The sequence below is a fragment of the Ranitomeya variabilis genome, chromosome 1, assembly GCF_051348905.1.
Source record: "Ranitomeya variabilis isolate aRanVar5 chromosome 1, aRanVar5.hap1, whole genome shotgun sequence".
Lineage (NCBI taxonomy): Eukaryota > Metazoa > Chordata > Amphibia > Anura > Dendrobatidae > Ranitomeya > Ranitomeya variabilis.
In genome coordinates this window covers 534,075,674-534,103,108 of record NC_135232.1, presented here as the reverse complement: position 1 = coordinate 534,103,108, position 27,435 = coordinate 534,075,674, and the positions used below count along the sequence as shown (strand labels likewise).

The 27,435-nt window shown below is 50.9% G+C and overlaps 1 protein-coding gene across 1 annotated transcript in view; it reads left to right on the top strand.

The window, feature by feature from the left end:
- LOC143766682 (excitatory amino acid transporter 5-like) overlaps positions 1-27,435 on the top strand; it is a 2,075,093-nt gene that overhangs the window by 1,513,411 nt on the left and 534,247 nt on the right. Inside the window, exon 8 of the mRNA XM_077254538.1 lies at positions 25,618-25,752. Coding sequence (XP_077110653.1) covers positions 25,618-25,752 — 135 coding nt within the window. The remainder of the gene's footprint in view (positions 1-25,617; positions 25,753-27,435) is intronic.

The window sequence follows — 27,435 nt, the reverse complement described above, 5'->3', positions numbered from 1 at the left end:
GCGTGTGCAAGGAGAAAAATTACAAGAGCAACCTTTGACTTGCGCAGCACTGCTGCTGCATAAGCTGTGGCTCTTCTACTTTGTAACCCCTGAGGGGGGGTTAAAGGTGACTTTTGAAATCGGTTCAATTAGGCTTCGGCCTACACTCTGCTCCACCTGCAGAGCCCGGGCTCCAACAACGCTAGTTGCTGTCCGGAAGTGCTGGCTGCACAGAGCCAAACACCTCGCCAATGTGTCAGTGGGGTCCAGCACCGCCAGCTGTTCCCCTGCTGTGTAGCCGGCAACGTGTCCTGCAAAAGTCACGCAGACACAACACACCCAAAGCTGCCGCCTGTGCAGGCTTCGGCCTACACTCCCCTCCCCCTGCTCCTCCTCCTCCTGCTCCTCCTCCTGCTGTCCCTGGGCTCTAACACACCGCCAGTTTTTGCCCAGATGTGCTAGCTGCACAGAGAAAAACACCAGCCAATGTGTCAGTGGGGTCCAGCACCGCCAGCTGTTCCCCTGCTGTGCAGCCGGCAACGTGTCCTGCAAAAGCCACGCAGACACAAGAACTGAAATTGAAGGGAACCTGTCCCCCCTCCCCCAGGCGTTTTTACGTTATCCAGCCACCTTGTACAGCGGTAATGCTGCATGTGTGCAAGGTGGCTCAGAAACGTATTCTCCTCGCACATGTGGAACTGAAAACACGTCTGCAATGTGTCCTCTGTGTGACCATTTAACCGTCCCGGTGGTGTGACTTTCCTTTGTAATGACACGCTGCAACCCCCTTGGTAGCGCTGCCCGTCTTCTGGCATCATGGTTTGGCTGCCTGCGCCTCTGCGGCCGCCCTGACCCACACAACGCCCCTCGGTGTCTTATTTATTGGGACTGCGAGGGTGTGATTGATGGGCAGGATCAGTGCATCAGTTCGCCTGTCCCTCCTCTCCTTCCGCCTTCTTCGGACTGTGCGGCTTCATGGCCGTGGCATGCGATAAGGGATCAGATGACGCCGCACAGTCTGAAGCGGGTGTAAGGACCCGAGTGTGAGAGGCGAACATATGTGCTGCGCCAGGCCCTGAATCCCAGCCCCGCAGTGTTTTAACAATGTTAAGACACTGCGGGGCTGGGATTCATGGGCATCGCGAACCGCACCGGCCGACATTACATGATGCCAGAAGATGGGCAGCGCTAACGGCGCTAGGCCAGGGGATAACACGACAGCGCAGACTCCTGTACAGCAAATAACAACGCTCGGGAGGCTGCACCCAGCACCAAGGTGGGATTCTTGACACCTGTGCTGCGTCTCATTACAAAGGGAACTCTCGCCTCCATTACACAGTTTGACTGTCTAAAGGGCTGAATGTTATACGTGTTCCATTCAGCGTGTGCAAGGAGAAAAATTACAAGAGCAACCTTTGACTTGCGCAGCACTGCTGCTGCATAAGCTGTGGCTCTTCTACTTTGTAACCCCTGAGGGGGGGTTAAAGGTGACTTTTGAAATCGGTTCAATTAGGCTTCGGCCTACACTCTGCTCCACCTGCAGAGCCCGGGCTCCAACAACGCTAGTTGCTGTCCGGAAGTGCTGGCTGCACAGAGCCAAACACCTCGCCAATGTGTCAGTGGGGTCCAGCACCGCCAGCTGTTCCCCTGCTGTGTAGCCGGCAACGTGTCCTGCAAAAGTCACGCAGACACAACACACCCAAAGCTGCCGCCTGTGCAGGCTTCGGCCTACACTCCCCTCCCCCTGCTCCTCCTCCTCCTGCTCCTCCTCCTGCTGTCCCTGGGCTCTAACACACCGCCAGTTTTTGCCCAGATGTGCTAGCTGCACAGAGAAAAACACCAGCCAATGTGTCAGTGGGGTCCAGCACCGCCAGCTGTTCCCCTGCTGTGCAGCCGGCAACGTGTCCTGCAAAAGCCACGCAGACACAAGAACTGAAATTGAAGGGAACCTGTCCCCCCTCCCCCAGGCGTTTTTACGTTATCCAGCCACCTTGTACAGCGGTAATGCTGCATGTGTGCAAGGTGGCTCAGAAACGTATTCTCCTCGCACATGTGGAACTGAAAACACGTCTGCAATGTGTCCTCTGTGTGACCATTTAACCGTCCCGGTGGTGTGACTTTCCTTTGTAATGACACGCTGCAACCCCCTTGGTAGCGCTGCCCGTCTTCTGGCATCATGGTTTGGCTGCCTGCGCCTCTGCGGCCGCCCTGACCCACACAACGCCCCTCGGTGTCTTATTTATTGGGACTGCGAGGGTGTGATTGATGGGCAGGATCAGTGCATCAGTTCGCCTGTCCCTCCTCTCCTTCCGCCTTCTTCAGACTGTGCGGCTTCATGGCCGTGGCATGCGATAAGGGATCAGATGACGCCGCATAGTCTGAAGCGGGTGTAAGAACCCAAGCGAGAGGCGAACATATGTACTGCGCCAGGCCATGAATCCCAGCCCCGCAGTGTTTAAACTATGTCAATACACTGCGGGGCTGTGATTCATGGGCATCGCGAACCGCACCGGCCAACATTAAATGAGGTCAGAAGATGGGCAGCGCTAACGGCGCTAGGCCAGGGGATAACACGACAGCGCAGACTCCTGTACAGCAAATAACAACGCTCAGGAGGCTGCACCCAGCACCAAGGTGGGATTCTTGACATCTGTGCTGCGTCTCATTACAAAGGGAACTCGCGCCTCCAACACAGTTTGACTGTATAAAGGGCTAAATGTTATACGTGTTTCATTCAGCGTGTGCAAGGAGCGAAATTAAAAGAGCAACCTTTGACTTGTGCAGCACTACTGCTGCATAAGCTGTGGCTCTTCTACTTTCTAACCCCTGAGGGGGGGTTAAAGGTTACCTTTGAAATTGGTTCAAGTAGGCTTCGGCCTACACTCTGCTCCCCCTGCAGAGCCCGGGCTACAACACCGCTCGTTGCTGTCCGGAAGTGCTGGCTGCACAGAGCCAAACACCTCGCCAATGTGTCAGTGGGGTCCAGCACCGCCAGCTGTTCCCCTGCTGTGTAGCCGGCAACGTGTCCTGCAAAAGTCACGCAGACACAACACACCCAAAGCTGCCGCCTGTGCAGGCTTCGGCCTACACTCCCCTCCCCCTGCTCCTCCTCCTCCTGCTCCTCCTCCTGCTGTCCCTGGGCTCTAACACACCGCCAGTTTTTGCCCAGATGTGCTAGCTGCACAGAGAAAAACACCAGCCAATGTGTCAGTGGGGTCCAGCACCGCCAGCTGTTCCCCTGCTGTGCAGCCGGCAACGTGTCCTGCAAAAGCCACGCAGACACAAGAACTGAAATTGAAGGGAACCTGTCCCCCCTCCCCCAGGCGTTTTTACGTTATCCAGCCACCTTGTACAGCGGTAATGCTGCATGTGTGCAAGGTGGCTCAGAAACGTATTCTCCTCGCACATGTGGAACTGAAAACACGTCTGCAATGTGTCCTCTGTGTGACCATTTAACCGTCCCGGTGGTGTGACTTTCCTTTGTAATGACACGCTGCAACCCCCTTGGTAGCGCTGCCCGTCTTCTGGCATCATGGTTTGGCTGCCTGCGCCTCTGCGGCCGCCCTGACCCACACAACGCCCCTCGGTGTCTTATTTATTGGGACTGCGAGGGTGTGATTGATGGGCAGGATCAGTGCATCAGTTCGCCTGTCCCTCCTCTCCTTCCGCCTTCTTCAGACTGTGCGGCTTCATGGCCGTGGCATGCGATAAGGGATCAGATGACGCCGCATAGTCTGAAGCGGGTGTAAGAACCCAAGCGAGAGGCGAACATATGTACTGCGCCAGGCCATGAATCCCAGCCCCGCAGTGTTTAAACTATGTCAATACACTGCGGGGCTGTGATTCATGGGCATCGCGAACCGCACCGGCCAACATTAAATGAGGTCAGAAGATGGGCAGCGCTAACGGCGCTAGGCCAGGGGATAACACGACAGCGCAGACTCCTGTACAGCAAATAACAACGCTCAGGAGGCTGCACCCAGCACCAAGGTGGGATTCTTGACATCTGTGCTGCGTCTCATTACAAAGGGAACTCGCGCCTCCAACACAGTTTGACTGTATAAAGGGCTAAATGTTATACGTGTTTCATTCAGCGTGTGCAAGGAGCGAAATTAAAAGAGCAACCTTTGACTTGTGCAGCACTACTGCTGCATAAGCTGTGGCTCTTCTACTTTCTAACCCCTGAGGGGGGGTTAAAGGTTACCTTTGAAATTGGTTCAAGTAGGCTTCGGCCTACACTCTGCTCCCCCTGCAGAGCCCGGGCTACAACACCGCTCGTTGCTGTCCGGAAGTGCTGGCTGCACAGAGCCAAACACCTCGCCAATGTGTCAGTGGGGTCCAGCACCGCCAGCTGTTCCCCTGCTGTGTAGCCGGCAACGTGTCCTGCAAAAGTCACGCAGACACAACACACCCAAAGCTGCCGCCTGTGCAGGCTTCGGCCTACACTCCCCTCCCCCTGCTCCTCCTCCTCCTGCTCCTCCTCCTGCTGTCCCTGGGCTCTAACACACCGCCAGTTTTTGCCCAGATGTGCTAGCTGCACAGAGAAAAACACCAGCCAATGTGTCAGTGGGGTCCAGCACCGCCAGCTGTTCCCCTGCTGTGCAGCCGGCAACGTGTCCTGCAAAAGCCACGCAGACACAAGAACTGAAATTGAAGGGAACCTGTCCCCCCTCCCCCAGGCGTTTTTACGTTATCCAGCCACCTTGTACAGCGGTAATGCTGCATGTGTGCAAGGTGGCTCAGAAACGTATTCTCCTCGCACATGTGGAACTGAAAACACGTCTGCAATGTGTCCTCTGTGTGACCATTTAACCGTCCCGGTGGTGTGACTTTCCTTTGTAATGACACGCTGCAACCCCCTTGGTAGCGCTGCCCGTCTTCTGGCATCATGGTTTGGCTGCCTGCGCCTCTGCGGCCGCCCTGACCCACACAACGCCCCTCGGTGTCTTATTTATTGGGACTGCGAGGGTGTGATTGATGGGCAGGATCAGTGCATCAGTTCGCCTGTCCCTCCTCTCCTTCCGCCTTCTTCGGACTGTGCGGCTTCATGGCCGTGGCATGCGATAAGGGATCAGATGACGCCGCACAGTCTGAAGCGGGTGTAAGGACCCGAGTGTGAGAGGCGAACATATGTGCTGCGCCAGGCCCTGAATCCCAGCCCCGCAGTGTTTTAACAATGTTAAGACACTGCGGGGCTGGGATTCATGGGCATCGCGAACCGCACCGGCCGACATTACATGATGCCAGAAGATGGGCAGCGCTAACGGCGCTAGGCCAGGGGATAACACGACAGCGCAGACTCCTGTACAGCAAATAACAACGCTCGGGAGGCTGCACCCAGCACCAAGGTGGGATTCTTGACACCTGTGCTGCGTCTCATTACAAAGGGAACTCTCGCCTCCATTACACAGTTTGACTGTCTAAAGGGCTGAATGTTATACGTGTTCCATTCAGCGTGTGCAAGGAGAAAAATTACAAGAGCAACCTTTGACTTGCGCAGCACTGCTGCTGCATAAGCTGTGGCTCTTCTACTTTGTAACCCCTGAGGGGGGGTTAAAGGTGACTTTTGAAATCGGTTCAATTAGGCTTCGGCCTACACTCTGCTCCACCTGCAGAGCCCGGGCTCCAACAACGCTAGTTGCTGTCCGGAAGTGCTGGCTGCACAGAGCCAAACACCTCGCCAATGTGTCAGTGGGGTCCAGCACCGCCAGCTGTTCCCCTGCTGTGTAGCCGGCAACGTGTCCTGCAAAAGTCACGCAGACACAACACACCCAAAGCTGCCGCCTGTGCAGGCTTCGGCCTACACTCCCCTCCCCCTGCTCCTCCTCCTCCTGCTCCTCCTCCTGCTGTCCCTGGGCTCTAACACACCGCCAGTTTTTGCCCAGATGTGCTAGCTGCACAGAGAAAAACACCAGCCAATGTGTCAGTGGGGTCCAGCACCGCCAGCTGTTCCCCTGCTGTGCAGCCGGCAACGTGTCCTGCAAAAGCCACGCAGACACAAGAACTGAAATTGAAGGGAACCTGTCCCCCCTCCCCCAGGCGTTTTTACGTTATCCAGCCACCTTGTACAGCGGTAATGCTGCATGTGTGCAAGGTGGCTCAGAAACGTATTCTCCTCGCACATGTGGAACTGAAAACACGTCTGCAATTTGTCCTCTGTGTGACCATTTAACCGTCCCGGTGGTGTGACTTTCCTTTGTAATGACACGCTGCAACCCCCTTGGTAGCGCTGCCCGTCTTCTGGCATCATGGTTTGGCTGCCTGCGCCTCTGCGGCCGCCCTGACCCACACAACGCCCCTCGGTGTCTTATTTATTGGGACTGCGAGGGTGTGATTGATGGGCAGGATCAGTGCATCAGTTCGCCTGTCCCTCCTCTCCTTCCGCCTTCTTCGGACTGTGCGGCTTCATGGCCGTGGCATGCGATAAGGGATCAGATGACGCCGCATAGTCTGAAGCGGGTGTAAGAACCCAAGCGAGAGGCGAACATATGTACTGCGCCAGGCCATGAATCCCAGCCCCGCAGTGTTTAAACTATGTCAATACACTGCGGGGCTGTGATTCATGGGCATCGCGAACCGCACCGGCCAACATTAAATGAGGTCAGAAGATGGGCAGCGCTAACGGCGCTAGGCCAGGGGATAACACGACAGCGCAGACTCCTGTACAGCAAATAACAACGCTCAGGAGGCTGCACCCAGCACCAAGGTGGGATTCTTGACATCTGTGCTGCGTCTCATTACAAAGGGAACTCGCGCCTCCAACACAGTTTGACTGTATAAAGGGCTAAATGTTATACGTGTTTCATTCAGCGTGTGCAAGGAGCGAAATTAAAAGAGCAACCTTTGACTTGTGCAGCACTACTGCTGCATAAGCTGTGGCTCTTCTACTTTCTAACCCCTGAGGGGGGGTTAAAGGTTACCTTTGAAATTGGTTCAAGTAGGCTTCGGCCTACACTCTGCTCCCCCTGCAGAGCCCGGGCTACAACACCGCTCGTTGCTGTCCGGAAGTGCTGGCTGCACAGAGCCAAACACCTCGCCAATGTGTCAGTGGGGTCCAGCACCGCCAGCTGTTCCCCTGCTGTGCAGCCGGCAACGTGTCCTGCAAAAGCCACGCAGACACTTGCTCTTGTACCTTCTGCTCCCCATCCTGGTTCCAGTACCGTCAGCTGGTTCCGGGCAGAGCCTTTGGCTTAGGTGCCTCCCTCTGGGTATCCGAGTTCCACCAACGTCAGGTGGTCCTTGGTAGTGCTTTCAGGCACGGGTACCTCCTGCTTAGTAACCGGGTTCCAGTAACGTCAGCTGGTCCTCGGTAGTTCCATTGGCTCTTGGACCTTCGGGTAGCCATCCGAGTTCCAGTTCCATCAGCTGGTTCTCGGCATTTTCTCAGCCTTCTTGTACCTTCTGCTACATTTCCAAGTTCAAGAGACTAAACACGATGACCCGGAAGAACACCCCTAAGATGACGACGACACCAGAGACGACAACCACCGTGATGACGACGACCCTGGAGACGATGACCCTGAAGACCACCCCGATGACGACGACCCCGGAGACCACCCCGATGACGACGACCCCGGAGACGACGACCCTGGAGACGACGACGACCTGGAAGACCGAGAAGCAGAAGAACAAGAGGCTGCAGAACAAAGAGCAGAAGGACATTAAGCATAACACAAAATATCAGAGCAAAAAAATATTATGTAAATTATAAGCAGAAGAAGACTAAGCAGTGTATGGGGGTGAGTCCGTTCCTCCTCGTGGTGCCCCTGGATAAAGCCTGATGCTGCAGGCCAAACTGAACGCGGACAAATGTAACTGGTTTGTGACAGGCAGAACGGAAGGTGTAATCTTCAAACTTTTATAGATAACAACTACGGGAATGCCTGTCACAAATAAGAATATGATGAAGAAGTTGAATATGATGAAGATAATAGTAAAATAAAAAGAATATGAACAATGTAACCCAAAAAATAATAGGTAGAAGATGAAGAAGAAGATGAATAAGGTGAAGAAGTTGATGTCAAAGAAGCTGATGATGAGGATAATTAAGAAGAAAGCGTGGGAGAAGTAAAAAAGAAGGTGAAGGGCGTGGAAGTAGTGAAACATCAATATCTGACATAAAAAAAAAAAAAAATAACATAGTCACATTCTTTCTAACGCCGAACTTCATAAAAAAAAATTAAAAATCCTGCTATTCTATTACATTGGGCTAAACCTCTGTCCCTTTAATATCTCCGCCACGTCCCCCAATACATCCTACATTATTCTTAGTTGTTTTCCTTCATGTAGAATGAACCTACAAGTTTATAAAGGGTTTATTTTAATTCCGATATTTTCGTCCCATTGACTTGCATTGGGATCGGGTATCGGTATCGGATTGGATCCGATATTTTGACGGTATCGGCCGATACTTTCCGATACCGATACTTTCCGATATCGGAAAGTATCGCTCAACACTAGTTGCCGTATACACAGCAGGGGAACAGCTGGCGGTGCTGAACCCCACTAACACATTGGCGAGGTGTTTGGCTCTGTGCGTACAGCACTTCTGGACGGCAACTAGCGGTGTTGGAGCCCAGGGACACGTGGAGGAGGAGGAGGTTGGAGGAGGTTGGAGGAGGTAGGAGGGATTGCCACACACACAGCAGGGGAACAGCTGACGTTACTGAACCCCAATAACAGAGGAGGGACTGTTGACTGTGCGTACAGCACTTCTGGACGGCAACTGGCGGTGTTGGAGCCCAGGGACAGGTGGAGGAGGAGGAGGTTGGAGGAGGTTGGAGGAGGTAGGAGGGATTGCCACACACACAGCAGGGGAACAGCTGACGTTACTGAACCCCAATAACAGAGGAGGGACTGTTGACTGTGCGTACAGCACTTCTGGACGGCAACTGGCGGTGTTGGAGCCCAGGGACAGGTGGAGGAGGAGGAGGTTGGAGGAGGTTGGAGGAGGTAGGAGGGATTGCCACACACACAGCAGGGGAACAGCTGACGTTACTGAACCCCAATAACAGAGGAGGGACTGTTGACTGTGCGTACAGCACTTCTGGACGGCAACTGGCGGTGTTGGAGCCCAGGGACAGGTGGAGGAGGAGGAGGTTGGAGGAGGTAGGAGGGATTGCCACACACACAGCAGGGGAACAGCTGACGTTACTGAACCCCAATAACAGAGGAGGGACTGTTGACTGTGCGTACAGCACTTCTGGACGGCAACTGGCGGTGTTGGAGCCCAGGGACAGGTGGAGGAGGAGGAGGTTGGAGGAGGTTGGAGGAGGTAGGAGGGATTGCCACACACACAGCAGGGGAACAGCTGACGTTACTGAACCCCAATAACAGAGGAGGGACTGTTGACTGTGCGTACAGCACTTCTGGACGGCAACTGGCGGTGTTGGAGCCCAGGGACAGGTGGAGGAGGAGGAGGTTGGAGGAGGTTGGAGGGATTGCCACACACACAGCAGGGGAACAGCTGACGTTACTGAACCCCAATAACAGAGGAGGGACTGTTGACTGTGCGTACAGCACTTCTGGACGGCAACTGGCGGTGTTGGAGCCCAGGGACAGGTGGAGGAGGAGGAGGTTGGAGGAGGTTGGAGGAGGTAGGAGGGATTGCCACACACACAGCAGGGGAACAGCTGACGTTACTGAACCCCAATAACAGAGGAGGGACTGTTGACTGTGCGTACAGCACTTCTGGACGGCAACTGGCGGTGTTGGAGCCCAGGGACAGGTGGAGGAGGAGGAGGTTGGAGGAGGTTGGAGGAGGTAGGAGGGATTGCCACACACACAGCAGGGGAACAGCTGACGTTACTGAACCCCAATAACAGAGGAGGGACTGTTGACTGTGCGTACAGCACTTCTGGACGGCAACTGGCGGTGTTGGAGCCCAGGGACAGGTGGAGGAGGAGGAGGTTGGAGGAGGTTGGAGGAGGTAGGAGGGATTGCCACACACACAGCAGGGGAACAGCTGACGTTACTGAACCCCAATAACAGAGGAGGGACTGTTGACTGTGCGTACAGCACTTCTGGACGGCAACTGGCGGTGTTGGAGCCCAGGGACAGGTGGAGGAGGAGGAGGTTGGAGGAGGTAGGAGGGATTGCCACACACACAGCAGGGGAACAGCTGACGTTACTGAACCCCAATAACAGAGGAGGGACTGTTGACTGTGCGTACAGCACTTCTGGACGGCAACTGGCGGTGTTGGAGCCCAGGGACAGGTGGAGGAGGAGGAGGTTGGAGGAGGTTGGAGGAGGTAGGAGGGATTGCCACACACACAGCAGGGGAACAGCTGACGTTACTGAACCCCAATAACAGAGGAGGGACTGTTGACTGTGCGTACAGCACTTCTGGACGGCAACTGGCGGTGTTGGAGCCCAGGGACAGGTGGAGGAGGAGGAGGTTGGAGGAGGTAGGAGGGATTGCCACACACACAGCAGGGGAACAGCTGACGTTACTGAACCCCAATAACAGAGGAGGGACTGTTGACTGTGCGTACAGCACTTCTGGACGGCAACTGGCGGTGTTGGAGCCCAGGGACAGGTGGAGGAGGAGGAGGTTGGAGGAGGTAGGAGGGATTGCCACACACACAGCAGGGGAACAGCTGACGTTACTGAACCCCAATAACAGAGGAGGGACTGTTGACTGTGCGTACAGCACTTCTGGACGGCAACTGGCGGTGTTGGAGCCCAGGGACAGGTGGAGGAGGAGGAGGTTGGAGGAGGTTGGAGGAGGTAGGAGGGATTGCCACACACACAGCAGGGGAACAGCTGACGTTACTGAACCCCAATAACAGAGGAGGGACTGTTGACTGTGCGTACAGCACTTCTGGACGGCAACTGGCGGTGTTGGAGCCCAGGGACAGGTGGAGGAGGAGGAGGTTGGAGGAGGTAGGAGGGATTGCCACACACACAGCAGGGGAACAGCTGACGTTACTGAACCCCAATAACAGAGGAGGGACTGTTGACTGTGCGTACAGCACTTCTGGACGGCAACTGGCGGTGTTGGAGCCCAGGGACAGGTGGAGGAGGAGGAGGTTGGAGGAGGTAGGAGGGATTGCCACACACACAGCAGGGGAACAGCTGACGTTACTGAACCCCAATAACAGAGGAGCGACTGTTGACTGTGCGTACAGCACTTCTGGACGGCAACTAGCGGTGTTGGAGCCCAGGGGCAGGTGGAAAAGCAGAGGAACACAATGTAGGCCGAAGCCTGAGAAAGTCGAAAGGGAACCTTTAACCCCCCCCCCAAGGCGTTTGTAGCTGAAAGAGCCAGCTTGTGCAGCACAAAAGATGCAAAAGGAAAAGGTGGCTCTTTTCATCATGCTCCTTGCAAACACAGAACTAAACACTTATGAAATGTGTCCCCTGAAGCCGTGAAACCGTCCCGGAGGTGGGACTTTCCTTCGTAATATGACGCAGCACAGCCATCATTACTACCCCCCCGCCGCCGTGCCCCGGCTCCTCAGCGTTGTTTGATTCCGTCCCGGAGCCTGCGCTGTTATGTTATCCCGTGGCCAGGCACACTTAGCGCTGCCCATCTTCTGACATCATTTGGTGTCAGGCTGGCTGCGCCTGTGCGGCCGCGCTGGCCGAGAGCCCGCCTCGCAGTGTCTTCTGATGTAATCCCACTGGGGGCCTGGGATCCATGGCCATGCGCAGTGCATATCCTCGCCTCTCACTCCCCTCCCTACGGCTTCTTTTTCAGACTGTGCGGTGTCACGGCCGTGGCATGCTATTAGGGACCAGCTGACACCGAACAGTCTGAAGAAGCCATAGGGAGATGAGTGAGAGGTGGAGGTTCAGATATGCACTGCGCATGTCCATAGATCCCAGGCCCCCAGTGGGATTAAATCAGAAGACACTGCGAGGCGGGCTCTCGGCCAGCGTGGCCGCACAGGCGCAGCCAGCCTGACACCAAATGATGCCAGAAGACGGGCAGCGCTAAGTGTGCCTGGCCACGGGATAACATAACAGCGCAGGCTCCGGGACGGAATCAAACAACGCTGAGGAGCCGGGGCGCGGCGCCGGGGGGGTAGGAATGACGGCTGTGCTGCGTCACATTACGAAGGAAAGTCCCACCTCCGGGACGGTTTTACGGTATCAGTGGACACATTTTATAAGTGTTACGTTTTGCGTGTGCAAGGAGCAAAACCAAAATAGCTACCTTTTTCCTTGTGCAGCATTACTGCTGCACAAGGTGGCTCTTTCAGTAACAAACGCCTTGGGGGGGGGGGACAGATTCCCTTACATTTCAGTTGTTGTGTCAGCGTGGCGGTCGCATGACACATTGCCGGCTACACAGCTGGGGATCAGCTGACGTTACTGAAACCCAATAACACTGGGTCGTATGTTTTGACTGTGCAGACGGCACGTCTGAGCCTCAACTGGCGGTGTTGGAGCCCAGGAATTTAAGTTCAGGTGGTAGAAAGATGAACACAACAGGAGACCTGGATAACGTATACAGTGACCTAATTATTTAATCAGGAGGAGGAGTGGCAAATTCCTGCGAGATCCAGGCCTTGTTCATTTTCAGGAAAGTAAGCCGGTCAACGTTATCGGAGGATAGTCGCATGCGACGGTCAGTTAGTACACCACCTGCAGCACTAAAGACACGTTCCGATAATACACTGGCCGCAGGGCAAGACAGCACCTCCAATGCATACTGGCTTAGCTCTGGCCATGTATCCAGCTTTGAGACCCAAAACTTGAAAGGGGAAGAGCCGTCTGGGAGTACAGCAAGAGGGCAAGACATGTAGTCTGTCACCATCTGACGGAACCGTTGCCTCCTGCTGACTGGAGCCGTCTGTGATGGTGTAGACTTTTGTGGGGGGCACACAAAACTGTGCCACAGTTGGGCCATACTGGTCTTGCCTTGGGCAGAGGCACTGCTTCTGCTCCCTCTTTGTGCAGAGCCTCCACCACTGCCTGGACGCACTGAGCTGCTTTGGAATGCAGTAGCAGCACTTCTCTCAGTTGGAATGGAGAAGATGATGGAACTGACCAGTGTGTCTTGGTACTCCCGCATTTTTCGCTCCCGGTTCAACGGTGTGATGAGGCTTTCTACGTTGTCCCGGTAGCGAGGATCGAGGAGGGTGAACACCCAATAATCAGACATGTTGAGAATGTGGTCGATGCGGCGGTCGTTTCTCAGGCACTGCAGCATGTAATCCACCATGTGCTGCAGACTGCCAACTGCCCAAGAAACGCTGTCCCCAGCTGGAGGCGTGATCTCTGCCCGCTCGTCATCACCCCACCCTCGCTGTACACACTGAGTACTGGACAATTGTGTAACTCCCTCCTCTGGACGGATGTCTTCCTCCTCCATTGACTCCTCCTCATCCTCCTCACAAACTGTCCCCTGCCTACGCGTTTGTGAGGAACCACGTGGCGCTGACTGTCCAGAAGATGATGGAAGTGGTGAATCCTCATCCTCCACCTCTTCCACAACATCATCCCTTAGCGCTTGCAGTGATTTTTCAAGCAGGCAGATAAGGGGGACAGTCATGCTGACTAGTGCATCATCTGCACTCGCCATCCGCGTGGAATAATCAAAGGGACGCAAAACCTGGCAGACATCCTTCATAGTGGCCCACTCTGTGGTTGTGAAGTCTGTACGGCGCTGACTGCGACTTTTTTGCGCCTGATACAGCTGGTACTCCATTACAGCTTGCTGCTGCTCACACAACCGCTCCAACATATGTAACGTGGAATTCCACCTGGTAGGTAGGTCACATATGATGCGATGTTCCGGCAGGCGGTGTCGGCGCTGCAGAGCCGCAATGCGCGCTTTTGCCGTGCTGGAACGCCGCAAGTGAGCACACTCTAGGCGGACCTTGTGCAGCAGTGCATCAAGATCCGGATAGTCCCTCAAAAAACTCTGCACGACCAAATTGAGCACATGTGCCAGACATGGGATGTGAGTGAGGTTGCCGAGGCCCAGGGCTGCCACCAGATTTCGGCCATTATCACACACTACCATGCCTGGCTGGAGATTCGCTGGCTCAAACCACACATCGCTCTCCTGCTTGATGGCATTCCAGAGCTCCTGCGCTGTGTGGCTACGATTCCCCCAAAAAATTAATTTCAAGACGGCCTGTTGACGTTTGGCCACGGCTGTGCTCATGTCGGTCGTAACAGGTACACGTTCATCACGGGTCCATGTGGAGGTGGACTGTGACGGCTCCTGCAGCGATGATTCTGAGGAACTGGTGTAAGAGGAGGAGTCAATGCGTACAGAATGGATTCCTGCAATCCTTGGAGTGGGCAGGACACGTCCTGCGCCACTCGCACGGTCTGTACCCGGCTCAACTACATTAACCCAATGGGCAGTGAGGGAAAGGTATCGCCCCTGTCCATGTTGACTGGTCCACGCATCGGTGGTGAGGTGGACCTTGCTACTGACGGCGTTCAGTAGCGCGTGTTTTATGTGTCCCTCAACATGCTTGTGCAGGGCAGGGACGGCTTGCCTGCTGAAGTAAAAGCGGCTGGGCACACTGTACTGTGGGACTGCCAATGACATCAAGTCACGGAAGCTGTCAGTCTCCACCAGCCTGAATGACAGCATTTCCAGTGACAGAAGTTTGGCAATGCCTGCAGTCAGAGCCTGTGCTCGTGGGTGGTTTGACGATAAAGGCCGCCTTTTCTCCCATGCCTGTACTACCGATGGCTGTAGACTGGGCTGGGAGTGTGTGGTTGACTGGGAAAGTGGTGCTGCGGGTGGAATGACAGCGGGTCTCTGGACAACAGGGCCAGAGGTTCTTCCACGGCGATCCTGGGAGGAAGCCGAACCAGCTGCGTGTGAGCTAGAGGAAGAGGCAACACGAGCTGAAGAGGTGGTAGCTGCCGCTGTTGGTTGGCCTAGCTCTTCAGTGTGTTTGTCTAACTCCGCCGGGTGCCTGTTGCGCACATGTTTCCACATGTTGGAGGTATTGAGGTTGGCGACTTTTTGACCTCTTTTGATTTTTTGATGACACACCTTGCATCTGACATAGCAAATGTCATCTGCAACTGTGTCAAAAAAGGACCAGGCACTGCAAGTCTTGGGAGCCCCCCTTTTGACTTTTGGAAGAGACATGCTCCTTACGGGTGCCAAAGCGGAGGCTGCAGGATCCGCAGTCTTCCCCCTCCCTCTCCCTCTTTGGGCCGTACGGGGAATATCTTCCTCAGAGCTGCTCCCACCACCTTCCTGTCCCTGACGCCAAGATGGGTCAAGGACCTCATCATCTACACTACCCTCTGCCCCCAACTGCTCCTCCTGGGTAGTCTCAGCAGCAGAGCACGCACCAGTAAGTGGCACCTGAGTGTCATCATCAGCTGATGCGGCCTGCGAGGTGGTGACCGGAGCCACTGGCCCACCCGCCTCTTCAGAGGAAGACAGAAAAAGCGGTTGGGCATCACTGCACCCTGCCTCTTCTTCCATTTCTCCAATGCTGCTTGGCTGGCCCCCTGTTTCCAAGCCAAGAGATGATTCAGAGAACAGAAGTAGAGACTGCTCCTGTCCTGGGATCTCTGTCTGCCTGGGCAATTTTGCAGGTGGTGAAGAGACAGATGGCTGCTCTCCAGTGCTCTGTGTCTGAGAGGATGTGGCACTAATGGAAGTTGATGCATTAGCTGCCATCCATCCCACAACGGCTTCAATTTGGTCTTCACGCAGCAGCGGTGTACGGCGCTCGGCGACAAAGCTGCGCATGAACGACTGTTCCCTTGTGAAAGTGGGTGCTGATGACTCACCGGTGCCCGCAGCAGGCACAGAATCCCCACGTCCCCTCCCTGCTCCGCGCCCACGCCCACGCCCACGTGCCTTACTCACTGCCTTCTAAATCTTGGTTGACTGATAAAGATAAGCAGAAAAGTACTAACGGCTTTGTGTGCTTATTCCTGAGCAACTCCTCCTAACAGGTATAAGACACACTAATTTTCTAAAGTGTGGACTAGACTTGAATATGAGCTAATGTGGCCTACACAAATGTAAAGTGGTGTAACTGGTGTGTTTGGTGAACTTTATTATTTATTTATTTTTTTGGGGCTGAACTGACAACGGATAGAGCTGCAGTCACACGGAGACCGTGCAGACAGACGTAAACGGCGCTGCAAGGCCCAAAAACCCTCCTCTACTTTATCCTATGTAGTGTTTTTCCACAAATTAGCTGGAGACGGGTGGAAAGACACTAATAGGATTTTTTTAAATTAATTAGCAGCAGACTACACTACTTGAAAACAAAATGAAAATTGATTTGGCGGTATGACGCAGTGAACAACCCTGAGCTGGAGACAACCAAGCTACGGCTGCTCACAGACTACAGGGCGAGCTGCAGTCACACGGAGACCGTGCAGACAGCCGTAAACGGCGCTGCAAGGCCCAAAAACCCTCCTCTACTTTATCCTATGTAGTGTTTTTCCACAAATTAGCTGGAAACGGGTGGAAAGACACTAATAGGATTTTTTTAAATTAATTAGCAGCAGACTACACTACTTGAAAACAAAATGAAAATTGATTTGGCGGTATGACGCAGTGAACAACCCTGAGCTGGAGACAACCAAGCTACGGCTGCTCACAGACTACAGGGCGAGCTGCAGTCACACGGAGACCGTGCAGACAGCCGTAAACGGCGCTGCAAGGCCCAAAAACCCTCCTCTACTTTATCCTATGTAGTGTTTTTCCACAAATTAGCTGGAGACGGGTGGAAAGACACTAATAGGAATTTTTGGAAAAAATGTGCAGCAGCCTGCACTACTTCAAAAAAAAAAAAAAAAAGGACAGTATGAGGCAATGAACCACCCTCCCTGAACTGAATACAACCAGCTATGGATGGCCTATGTGGCTGCACTCAGACTAGAGAGTGGGCTGCACTCACACACACACACAGAGAGACCTTGCAGATCGCTGTGAAAACAGCGCTACAAGGCAAAAGGAAGGTGATTAGTAGGTGAACACAGCGGTTGCTAAATAAGCCTTTGGAAAGCACAAAGAAGCAAATCGCTATCTCTAAACTGTCCCTCAGTCAGCAAACAGCGTCCTGTCACTAACTGAATTCACAGCAGAGTGATCGCAAAATGGCGCCAGCGACTTTTAAACTGCATCATGACATCATTTAAGCAGCCAATCACAGCCTTGCCAGTAGTTTCATGCCCTCCATGCTAAACAGGATGTGCCCACACTTGGAATCTTTCTCATTGGCTGAATTTCTGAATTTTGAATCATGGAACTTCCGATTCCGGTATCCGATACGCGCCAAGTATCGGAATCCCGGTATCGGAATTCCGATACCGCAAGTATCGGCCGATACCCGATACTTGCGGTATCGGAATGCTCAACACTAGTGACAAATGAACATCCCCTTTAAGAGAGGACCAATTCTCTGTGAGGTAGCGTATCTTCTTAGGCTACCAGTCCATACTCAGTAAAGGTTCCAGTGCGGTATCTTCGCAAAGAGTCCTTCTTTAAGTAAAACCAGTAGGGAGCACCTTTAATAAGGTGCAAACTATGTACAAAGAAGTTCTGATCATGCACTGTTCATGATTTCTCAGTTTTTGAAGAACATAGGAAAAATAGGGAATAACCAGAAACAATAGGGATCCCGGGTCAACAAAGGGATCCCTTTTAGAGTTTACCCTGAACGGGTTTTAGCAGCCAAACAGGAAACAGTAACTATTTACATATTCATGGTATCGAGGTTTATTCTCTTAGTAGGTTGCCAGACATCAGCTGATGGTGGACACCTCCCGACCGTGCAAGCTTCAGCCCTTGGTCCACGGCTGATGCGGCGGTAGTTTGCTCCCTCTCTTTCCAGTCCTTCCATTGTAGGATCAAGTACCGCTTATATTGTTCCCAATTCAGCACGGCAACGGTGTGACCTTCTCGCCGGACTCCATCCGGCCCAATTCGGGGGGCCTCCCACCGGAGGATAACCCCCTCCGGGCTCACATCTACGAACTCCCCCGTCTGGGTCGGTGGTAGAGGTATCAGCCTCCCCGTTGCGCCGGGGGATAATACCCCTAGCCCCGCCAAGAGGAAACGGTTATTGTGGGGGCGGGAATCGGTCGCAGGATCGGGGTCGGTCGGGGGAGCAGGGACGCTTTCTATACCTGCGCCTGATGTGATTCCACCGATGCCGGTCCGTTCCATTAACGAGGACGCTGGAGTCGGCTGCAGCCCGGACCGCGGCTCCTCCCCGGTAGTCTCCGGATACGGCTCCGCTCCCCATAGCTCCTCTTCGGCTAGTTCCGAGATCGGGATAGGTAGGCTCAGCTCCGCTTCCGGCTCCGAAGAACTCAGGTCCTCCTGCTGCGGCGGACGCGGGTCCTCTTCTGATGGATGAGGACAAGCCAGGTTCACCTCGCCGTTGTTCGGGCCCCCGCTGTTCATCGTCACTGTCCGGCATTCGAGGGCAGGGCATGTATCGGACTCTGCCATTTCTCCAAGGTCGAGCTCCTCCTTCACCTCGTTCCCGCCATCGCAAGTCAGGGGGCGGTCCTCTGCTTTGAGGCAGGTCATCGCTTTGCAACAAGAGGCGCAGGGGGCGATCACCGCTTCTGGCGCCACTTTGGTAATCACCTCCCATGGCACGCCCTCCTGCTTCTCTGGCGTAGCAATGGCGGCAGTTTTTGGCGGGAACTTTTGGCGGTAAATGGCGCAGCACAGTCTTTGCAATATAATACAGTCCTAGCACAACAAATCACAGTTCCAAGGCACACATGACCTGATTCTTCAGGCTTAAGTAGATCCTGTTCGTGACGCCAAGTTGGAGCGCCCCCACACCGCCGCAGGGCCGAGGGGTACCCGGAGCCGGGTCTCAGTTCTGGGGTTGTCACGGTGGCTAGACCCGGTCTGTGGCCCTGTCTGTCAGTGGGGGACGTCCGGTGCAATAGGTGGTGTTGTAACGGTGCAGTTGTGGGGTGCAGGTCGCGGTAAATAACGAGGACACCAGGTTGCAGTCTCTTTACCTCTTTACTGAAGATCTCTGGGTCCTCAGTCCGGAGCACGGTTCACCAGGCTGCGCAAGTCCGGCCGGTCCAATGGCACCTCCAGAGCTCTCCTCACAGGTGGAAATCGGTGCCTTCCTTCTTAGCGCTATGTGTTGTAGTCCTTCCCTGCTGTGCTTACGGAAAGTACCCCACAACCGTTGTGTCTGTTTCTTAAGTTCCCTCACAACTCGATTAAATGATGTTCTTCTAATCTTCCGTCCCTTCCTGATGTTACAGTTAGAACGGCACCCGTTTGTCGGGTAGGCCTGGAGTTCTTCCGGGACCCTAGAGACACCCCTCTCCCGCAATTGCCTCCCAAGACTTCATAGGTGATATGTGTTAGACAGCCCGCCTGAGACTGACTGTCCTGCCGCTGTTTAAAGTATTGCTTGAAGCTGAATGTTATAATACTCCCTCGGCGTTCCGGCCACCGGTAGTGCGCCTCAGTAGGGTGTTGCTCCGGTCTTACAGCATGACCCCTACTGGAATTCTCCTATCGCTTGATCTCGTTTCTCACTCAGCACAATCTATCTCGCTTCTAGTCCTTTCTTGGGCCCCGCCGCTTCCCGGAGCTGGCGCGGACCCGTTACATTCTTTCCAATGCCAAGCCTCTGTCAGGATCCCACCCCTGACAGAGACCCTACTGTCTCTTCCTCCACAACACCCTCTGCCACCAGGTGTTGCTTCGTCCAATCCAGTCAGCTTTCTGATCTAACTTCCTGCCTGACCCCCAGTTTACCCACTATGGTGGGGAGTGGCCTAATGAATAGCACCCTTAGCTCCCCCCGGAGGCCCGGCTGTGAAATGTATTGGTGTCTGTGATACCTGATCAGATGAACTCCTTCAGTGCCATCGGACGCACCGTAGCTCCCCATAGTGGCGGAGCCACAGTACTGCAACGACCAGGACTCTGGGGCGCTGCAAATGGTGAAGCCCAAGTCTTGGAATACTTGCATTACTCTGCCATGAAACTTCTTTACAGACTCTGTCTTGTCTTGGCTCATGTCATGTAAGCTGAGGGCTTATCCTGCCAATCTGCCTTTGGCACACTCTCTGAGCTGTTCAATTAGCTGTGGCCCTGACTCCCAAGTGTGTACATCTAATTCTGCTGGAAGTTTGAATTGTTCCTTCATGATTGGCCAAAGTGCATCACCTGCTTCTATTTCCATTCATGGCCCAGAGATAATTCCAGGTGGCTGCATATGTTCGCTAGTTCTGCTACATTCTCTGGTAAAATGGCATGGGATGCATCCCTGGGTCTGGAAGATTGTCATCTGACTTGAAATGCAGTGCACATAGTGTAATGGTGGTGCCTCTATCTGCCCCTGCATTGTTGGTGCCTGTGGGTTTCTTTTCCTAGTACTGGACAGCATGTATGATGTTCCCTCTTCATCTTCATCATAGGAATAGGTGTGATAGCGTGTACTGGGGTCATACACTGACTGATTTTGGACTTAGAAGTTGCTTTTTCAAAAGAACAGAAAACCATCAAAAACCTGGTACACGATCAAAAACTCAAAATTTTGATGCAAAAGGAAAGAAAACATTTTTTTTAAAGTAAAAGGTAAAGAGATTGAAGGAAAACTTTGGAAAACTTAATAATAAAAAAAACTTAAAAAACTTAAAAAATATAAAAAACCAGAATAAAGACCTTCAAAAGAGTAAAGGGTTAAAATAAACAGCTATTTTTTTTCCTCTGCGCTCAATGCAGTCAGACACACACTTCCTCTTTTCTTATGCCGCTGTATCCAATGTCTAAAATCACGTATCTGACAACAATTATGTCACAGCAAAAATGATAGATAGCACTTAGTTTAATTTCTTCACAAATAGCTACACCATAGTCTGCATTGCAGAAACAGCCAGGAAAAAAAACAGATGTGACAGTGTGATGGATATATCTTTGCTACAGCAGAAGGGGAAGTAAAAAGAAAAAAAAAAGAAGAAAAACTTCTCTATACAATTGTATGCACTTGAAGCAGCAATAAGTGACACAAGCAGAAACAGATACAGACGTCCGGGAGATGCCCCTTTATTATTCTGTGACATGTGCAGGTTGCGCTGGGAACAGACTACTGCCAATAGCACTGGGCACACCTGTGCCCGGGCCGCCTGAGTGAGAAACACAACAAGTGGGAAATCTACCACCCCGGTCCGGTCGTCCTGACTGGATCGCCAGCACTACGGGAATCTGCAGTAGCCCTCTAAGTTATCACTACCCGAGCCTGGAACATGGGACTACCTGCCCCGGGACCACCTGTCCCTCCTATGCACGGGAATCCTGCAATAACTTATCAAGTGATTTGAGCTCCTTCGGTCTGTTACCCAGCAACCACAAACAAAACAGTCACCGTTCCAGCTTTTCTCCCGGATCTCACACAAACATGGAACACATACACGGCACACAGCAGACACCTTGACTTATATCCCAGGGTTTATTGGATACAGGCTTTGGACTTTTTACACTACCTGGGAATGCGGTGGTGACCACACCTGACCGGCAAGAGGCATAGACCCGGACTGGGCACAGGGGACTTTCAGGTAAGATGATAACATTTTCTTACCTTACTTATGGAGCTGCGCAGTCTCCATCCCGTGAACCAAGGCCATGACCAACACCTCCGTCTCTCCGGTCAGCAGGGTCCCGTGTGTTTTGTCCACGCCTCGCGGTAGGCGCCATTTGATATGGAAATTTGGTTTGGATAAATTTCTCCCTGTGTGTGTGCTGCGGCCGTTCCCAATAAGACTGAGTATTTTGAGCGCTCAAGGAATGAGACTGCACACCATTGTTGTGTCAATAACATTCCACCAATACTGATACTTTATTGTACATACATAGTTTTATAATTGCATATAGAAAGGAGTGGTTAGGGGTGGTTAGTTAATTATCATATTGTCTAGCTCCTCTGTCATTGGTTATCTAAACATATATGGAATATTGTGATTAATGCACATATGAATGCTGATTAAGCAACTAAAATTGAGCTCTCTGCATCTTTCTGCATCTAGGACAGAGTTGAGACATCTGATCAGCACTTAATACATCTGGCGTTGTTCCGCTTTTGCATGCAAAACCCATACAATCTGTCTGGCTTATATCAGTTTATGTCAGCCACTTTAAACCATTGATTATAAACTAGCTGAGTATTTAGATATATATATATAATTGTCTTTATGTAGGTATATATGATTTAAAGGAGTATACATGCAAGTGAGATCTATATGATATATATATATATATATATATATATATATATATATATATATATATATATATATATATATTTCTATCACACCTAACACTACAGGGTCTGCCTATGGTGGTGCTGTCTTATACTACAGGGTCTGCCTATGGGGTGCTGCCTTATATTACAGGGTCTGCCTATCGGGATGCTGTCTTAAACTACAGGGTCTGCCTATGGGGATGCTGCTTTATACTACAGAGTCTGACTATGGGGTGCTGCCTGATACTACAGAGTCTGCCTGTGGGTGCAGCCTTGTGCTAAAGTGTGTGCCTATAGGTGTGGCCTTGTGCAATAGAGTCTGCCTATGGGGGATGCATTATACAGTATAGAGTTTGCCAATAGGGGCTGCCTTTTGCCTATGGGTGGTGCATTATACAATATATAGTAGGCTTATGGGGAGTGCATTATACTATATGGAGGCTTATGGGGAGTGCATTATACTACATTTAGGACTATCTGGTGAAATATACTATATGGAGGATATATAGGGGGCCATCATACAGTGTGGAGATTGCAGTGAGGGGGCCATCATACAGTGTGGTGATTACAGTGAAGGGGCCGTCATACAGTGTTGGAGCCATCAAACAGTTTGGAGGCTACTAAGGGGTCAGTATACTGTGTGGGTGGTACTATACAGTGAGGGGCATTATACTGTGCATAAGATAGCAGCATACTGTGTATAGGGGAGCTGTACAGGGGGAGACTTGGGACATTATTAAATGTAAAGTGGGCACTTATTGTTATAGGGGAACTCAGGTTATTGTGACTATCAAAGGGGCACACAGAGGACATTATTACTTTCTAGGGGCAAAATATGGGCACTGTTTTCTAGGGCACTTGCACCCGGCATTACTATATTATAAAGAGTTGCTTTAGAATTTAGAGGGTACAGAGAACCACGCAGCAGGTGCAGTAATAGGGACACATACGGCAGCAGCGGCTCAGTATTGGGGTATCAGCAGGATGAGGAGTTTGTGCAGGTTGGGAATAGATGGTGATGGCTGGAATATGAGAAGTGAAACGTGTCTTGATTGTATTCTCTGCAGCTGAGTCGTGGCTGGAAGGTAGTTGTCATGTCGGTCTGGGCCAGATGGAAAAGACGGGAAAAATGATCGTCAGCAGTAAGTCACTATCTGTAACTGTGCTGTGATCTCTTATATGTTCTGTAGGACTGGTACCTACCACTGACCATATGGCGGTAATATCCATGTTGATCTTTATATAGAGATTATCTTCAATAACAGCGCGATTATCTGCTGAGATTCTCCTACATCCACTATTAAGGTGCGTCACCCAGTTGTAATCAAGGTTACCTGGTTAGGGGTCAGAAGCTTCGCCCCCCTGAACCAAAACCCTAGCTACGCCTCTGGGCAAATGCAGTAGAAGCTCCTCTCTCCTTCCATATGTAGAAAGATGTGCTCCACTAATATTACTGTACTGGAGATATCTTTGGTCCGAGGGAAGAAGAGGCCATTCAAACTTATGAGCGCCCTGTCTTTCTGAATAACAATATACAGTAAGTATATGCAGATCACAGAGGAGGATATCACTACTGCACATGTTCACAGGCACCTGTGCTAAAATTCTAGGACAGGTTTATCTCAGTGTAACAGGATGGCGGCCATTTTAATTCTATAGAGATTACTTCCCCAGACAAAGCGAGTGTGTATTTAGGAATTTATTTATAATTGAATTTCCTTTAAATTATTATTTTATTTTTCTATTTCCAGAGAATCCCTTTAAACAAAAATTACATAAGATTACATGTTCTGCTCTACTGATTAAAGTTATGCATATTTAAAGTAAGATTGAATACATACAGGTGCATCTCACACAATTGGAATATCATCAAAAAGTTAATTTCAGTTCTTCAATACAAAAAGTGAAACTCATATATTATGCAGTCATTGCAAACAGTGATCTATTTCAAGTGATTATTTCTGTTAATGTGGATGATTATGGCTTACAATCAATGAAAACCCAGAAGTCATTTTCTCAGTAAGCTGGAATAATCAACAAAAAACACCTGCAAAAGCTTCCTATGTGTTCAAAAAGGTCACTTAGTCTGTTTCAGTAGGCTCCACAATTATGGGGAAAACTGCTGACTTGACAGAAGACCAGAAGGCAGTCATTGACACACTCCACAAGGAAAGTAAATTTGTATTTCATTTGGAAATCAAGGTCCCAGAATCTGGATGAAGAGTGGAGAGGCACACAAACCAAGCTGCTTGAGGTCTAATGTGAAGTTTCCACAATCAGTGATTTTTTTTGGAAACCATGTCATCTGCTGGTGTAGGTACACTGTGTGTTATCAAGACCATAGTCAGCGCAGCCATCTACCAGGAAATTTTAGAGCACTTCATTGCTTCCCTCTGCAGACCAGCTTTTTGGAGATGGAAATGTAATTCTCCAGCAAGACTTGACACCTGTCCACACTGCCAAAAGTACTAATACCTGGTTTAAAAACAACAGTGCTTGCTTGGCCAGCAAACTCTCCTGACCTTAACCCCATTGAGAATCTATGGGATATTGTCAAGAGAAAGATGAGACACCAGACTTAACAATGCAGATGAGCTGAAGGCTGCTATCAAAGAAGCCTGGGCTTCCAAAACTCTTCAGCAGTGCCACAGGTTTATCGCCTCCATGCCATGCCACATTGATGCATTAATAGATGCAAAAGGAGCACCGACCAAGAATTAAATGCATTTACTGAACATACATTTCAGTAGGCCAACGTTTCGGATTTAAATAAATTTTTCAAGCTGATTTATAAAGTATTCTAATTTACTGAGATAATGAATTTTGGGTTTTCATTGGCTGTAAGCTATAATCATCAACATTAACAGAAAAAAAAACACTTCAAATAGATCACTCTGTTTGTAATGACTCTATATAATATATGTTTCACTTTTTAGTTCATTTCATTAATCCAGCTCAAATAAAATAAAACCTTAAAAATTGTAAAATTAAAATGTTCTCAAAAATTATTAGAACATAAACATACCTCCCAACTTTGATTCCCCTATGGACACACCCACACTTCAGACATTTAATACTTTATTGTCACATCCCTGCTTTCTCCTCTTGGGTAACTGAACTGGTCTTTGCCAGGTCCTCTGCCTTCAGGCTATATGACATTTTTGAAGATCATTGAAGGACTTTCCAGCTCTACCTAAACAGTATGGTAAAACAAGGACCTGTTGGTTTTGAAAGTAGCACAGCTATCCAAATTTGGTTCTGTCTTGCTGGATCCAATACAGTTGGGAGGTATGAAATACCGTAAATCCTTGAATCAATGGCCTACTTTCAGCAATCTAGATATACAGTACAACCAAGGTGATGATAAATATATGCAATTATTTAGGAATTCTGATTCTCTATTTCTGATTATTTTATGAATGCATAATTGAGTAAAGTATTCAATGTTTTACAGCATAACAGCAACAGCAGCAAGCATTGGGGCTGCAGGAATACCACAGTCTGGACTGGTCACCATGGTGATTGTGCTCACATCAGTTGGTCTACCTACTGATGACATAACACTGATCGTTGCTGTCGATTGGGCTTTGTAAGTTATTCTCATAAGATGATGTTCAAATATCGCATTTAGCAATAGTTAAACCCTCATCTTGCATTATTAACCCCTTTCTTCCAAATCTTGTTTTAAAGTTCCTGGCATTTTAAATATTGTCATTTGTCACTTTATGTATTTGTAACTTTGGAAAGTTTTTCCAGTCAAAGCGATTCTTAGACTGTTTGTTTTTTCATGACACAATGTATTTTATGTTAATGGTAATTTTTAGGGTTGAGCGACTTTCATTTTTTTAAGATCGAGTCGGGTTTTGTGAAACCCGACTTTGTCCAGAGTCGAGTCGAGTGCAGTCGGCCGATTATCGCTAAAAGTCGGGGATCGACCGAAACACGAAACCCAATGCAAGTCAATGGGGAATCATAGTCGGCAGTGAGTGGAGGCCAGGAAAACACCTACAGTGCCCATTTTAATGCCAAAAACATCCATTCTTGTTTCTGAAGCTTGTCAATCTTAATTAACTTTATAATAATAGTTGGGCATAGGAAATTGGGGGTCATTTGGCAAAAGTTGTGGGGGGTAGGGCTGGTTCAAGGCTTTAGTGGGCCCAGGAAACGTGGACTACGTCACGGCGGTGGAGCAGGGAGAGGTAAGTATTTCAACGTTGCAAGTGCTGTGATCCTGAGCAAGCAGGGGGGCACACTTGTTCGCATTGGCACTGGCACAGGGCCCCTCAAAGTACAGCGGTGTGTTAGCACGGCGGGGGCGCCTCCCACCTGCAGTGACACTTTTGTGTACTCTGAGGGGCCCTGTGCCAGTGACGTCGCCAGCGAGTATGCCCCCCCACCTGAAGGAACCTGCACTTTCATCTGCACCTTCCTCTTTGTCCCTGTGTAAGGTGGTATAACATGCGGGAAGGGGACCCTTACTTTCAGCAGGGTCAGATTCTGGCTGTGTAGAGTGCAAGGGGAATGTAGTGGTCTAGGTCAATGTACCAGCAGACTCATCTAGCAGTGGCTGGGCAATGGGCAGGATGAGGAGGAAACAGATATAGGGCCAAAGAATAAAGTAGGCTAAATGCAGCTCAAAATTGGTAACAGGACAGGACTAAACAGGCGGCATTGCTTTGTTCAGTGGAGTAGCAAACCCAGGAGCAGCAGACACTGTTTTAAGGGCCCAACCACACTAGTAGGCCAAATGCAGTTTAATATCTGATATTATAGGCCGAAAGCCAGAAGGTTGAAGCTCAGCTTTATTTAGTTGAGGAAAAACACCAGGGAGGGGCAGACACCGTTAGTATGCCCTAACCACCAATTTTTAAAATAACAGCACTTAATGAGAGCCAGAAGGTTAAAGCTCAGCTTTATTCAGTTGAGGAAAAACACCAGAGAGGGGCAGACACCGTTAGTAGACCCTAACCACCAATTTTTGAAAACATAGCACTTAATGAGAGCCAGAAGGTTGAAGCTCAGCTTTATTCAGTTGAGGAAAAACACCAGGGAGGGGCAGACACCGTTAGTATGCCCTAACCACCAATTTTTAAAATAACAGCACTTAATGAGAGCCAGAAGGTTGAAGCTCAGCTTTATTCAGTTGAGGAAAAACACCTGGGAGGGGCAGACACCGTTAGTAGGCCGTAACCAAAGTTGAAGGCCAAATGCAGTTTAATATCTGATATTATAGGCCAAAAGCCAGAAGGTTGAAGCTCAGCTTTATTCAGTT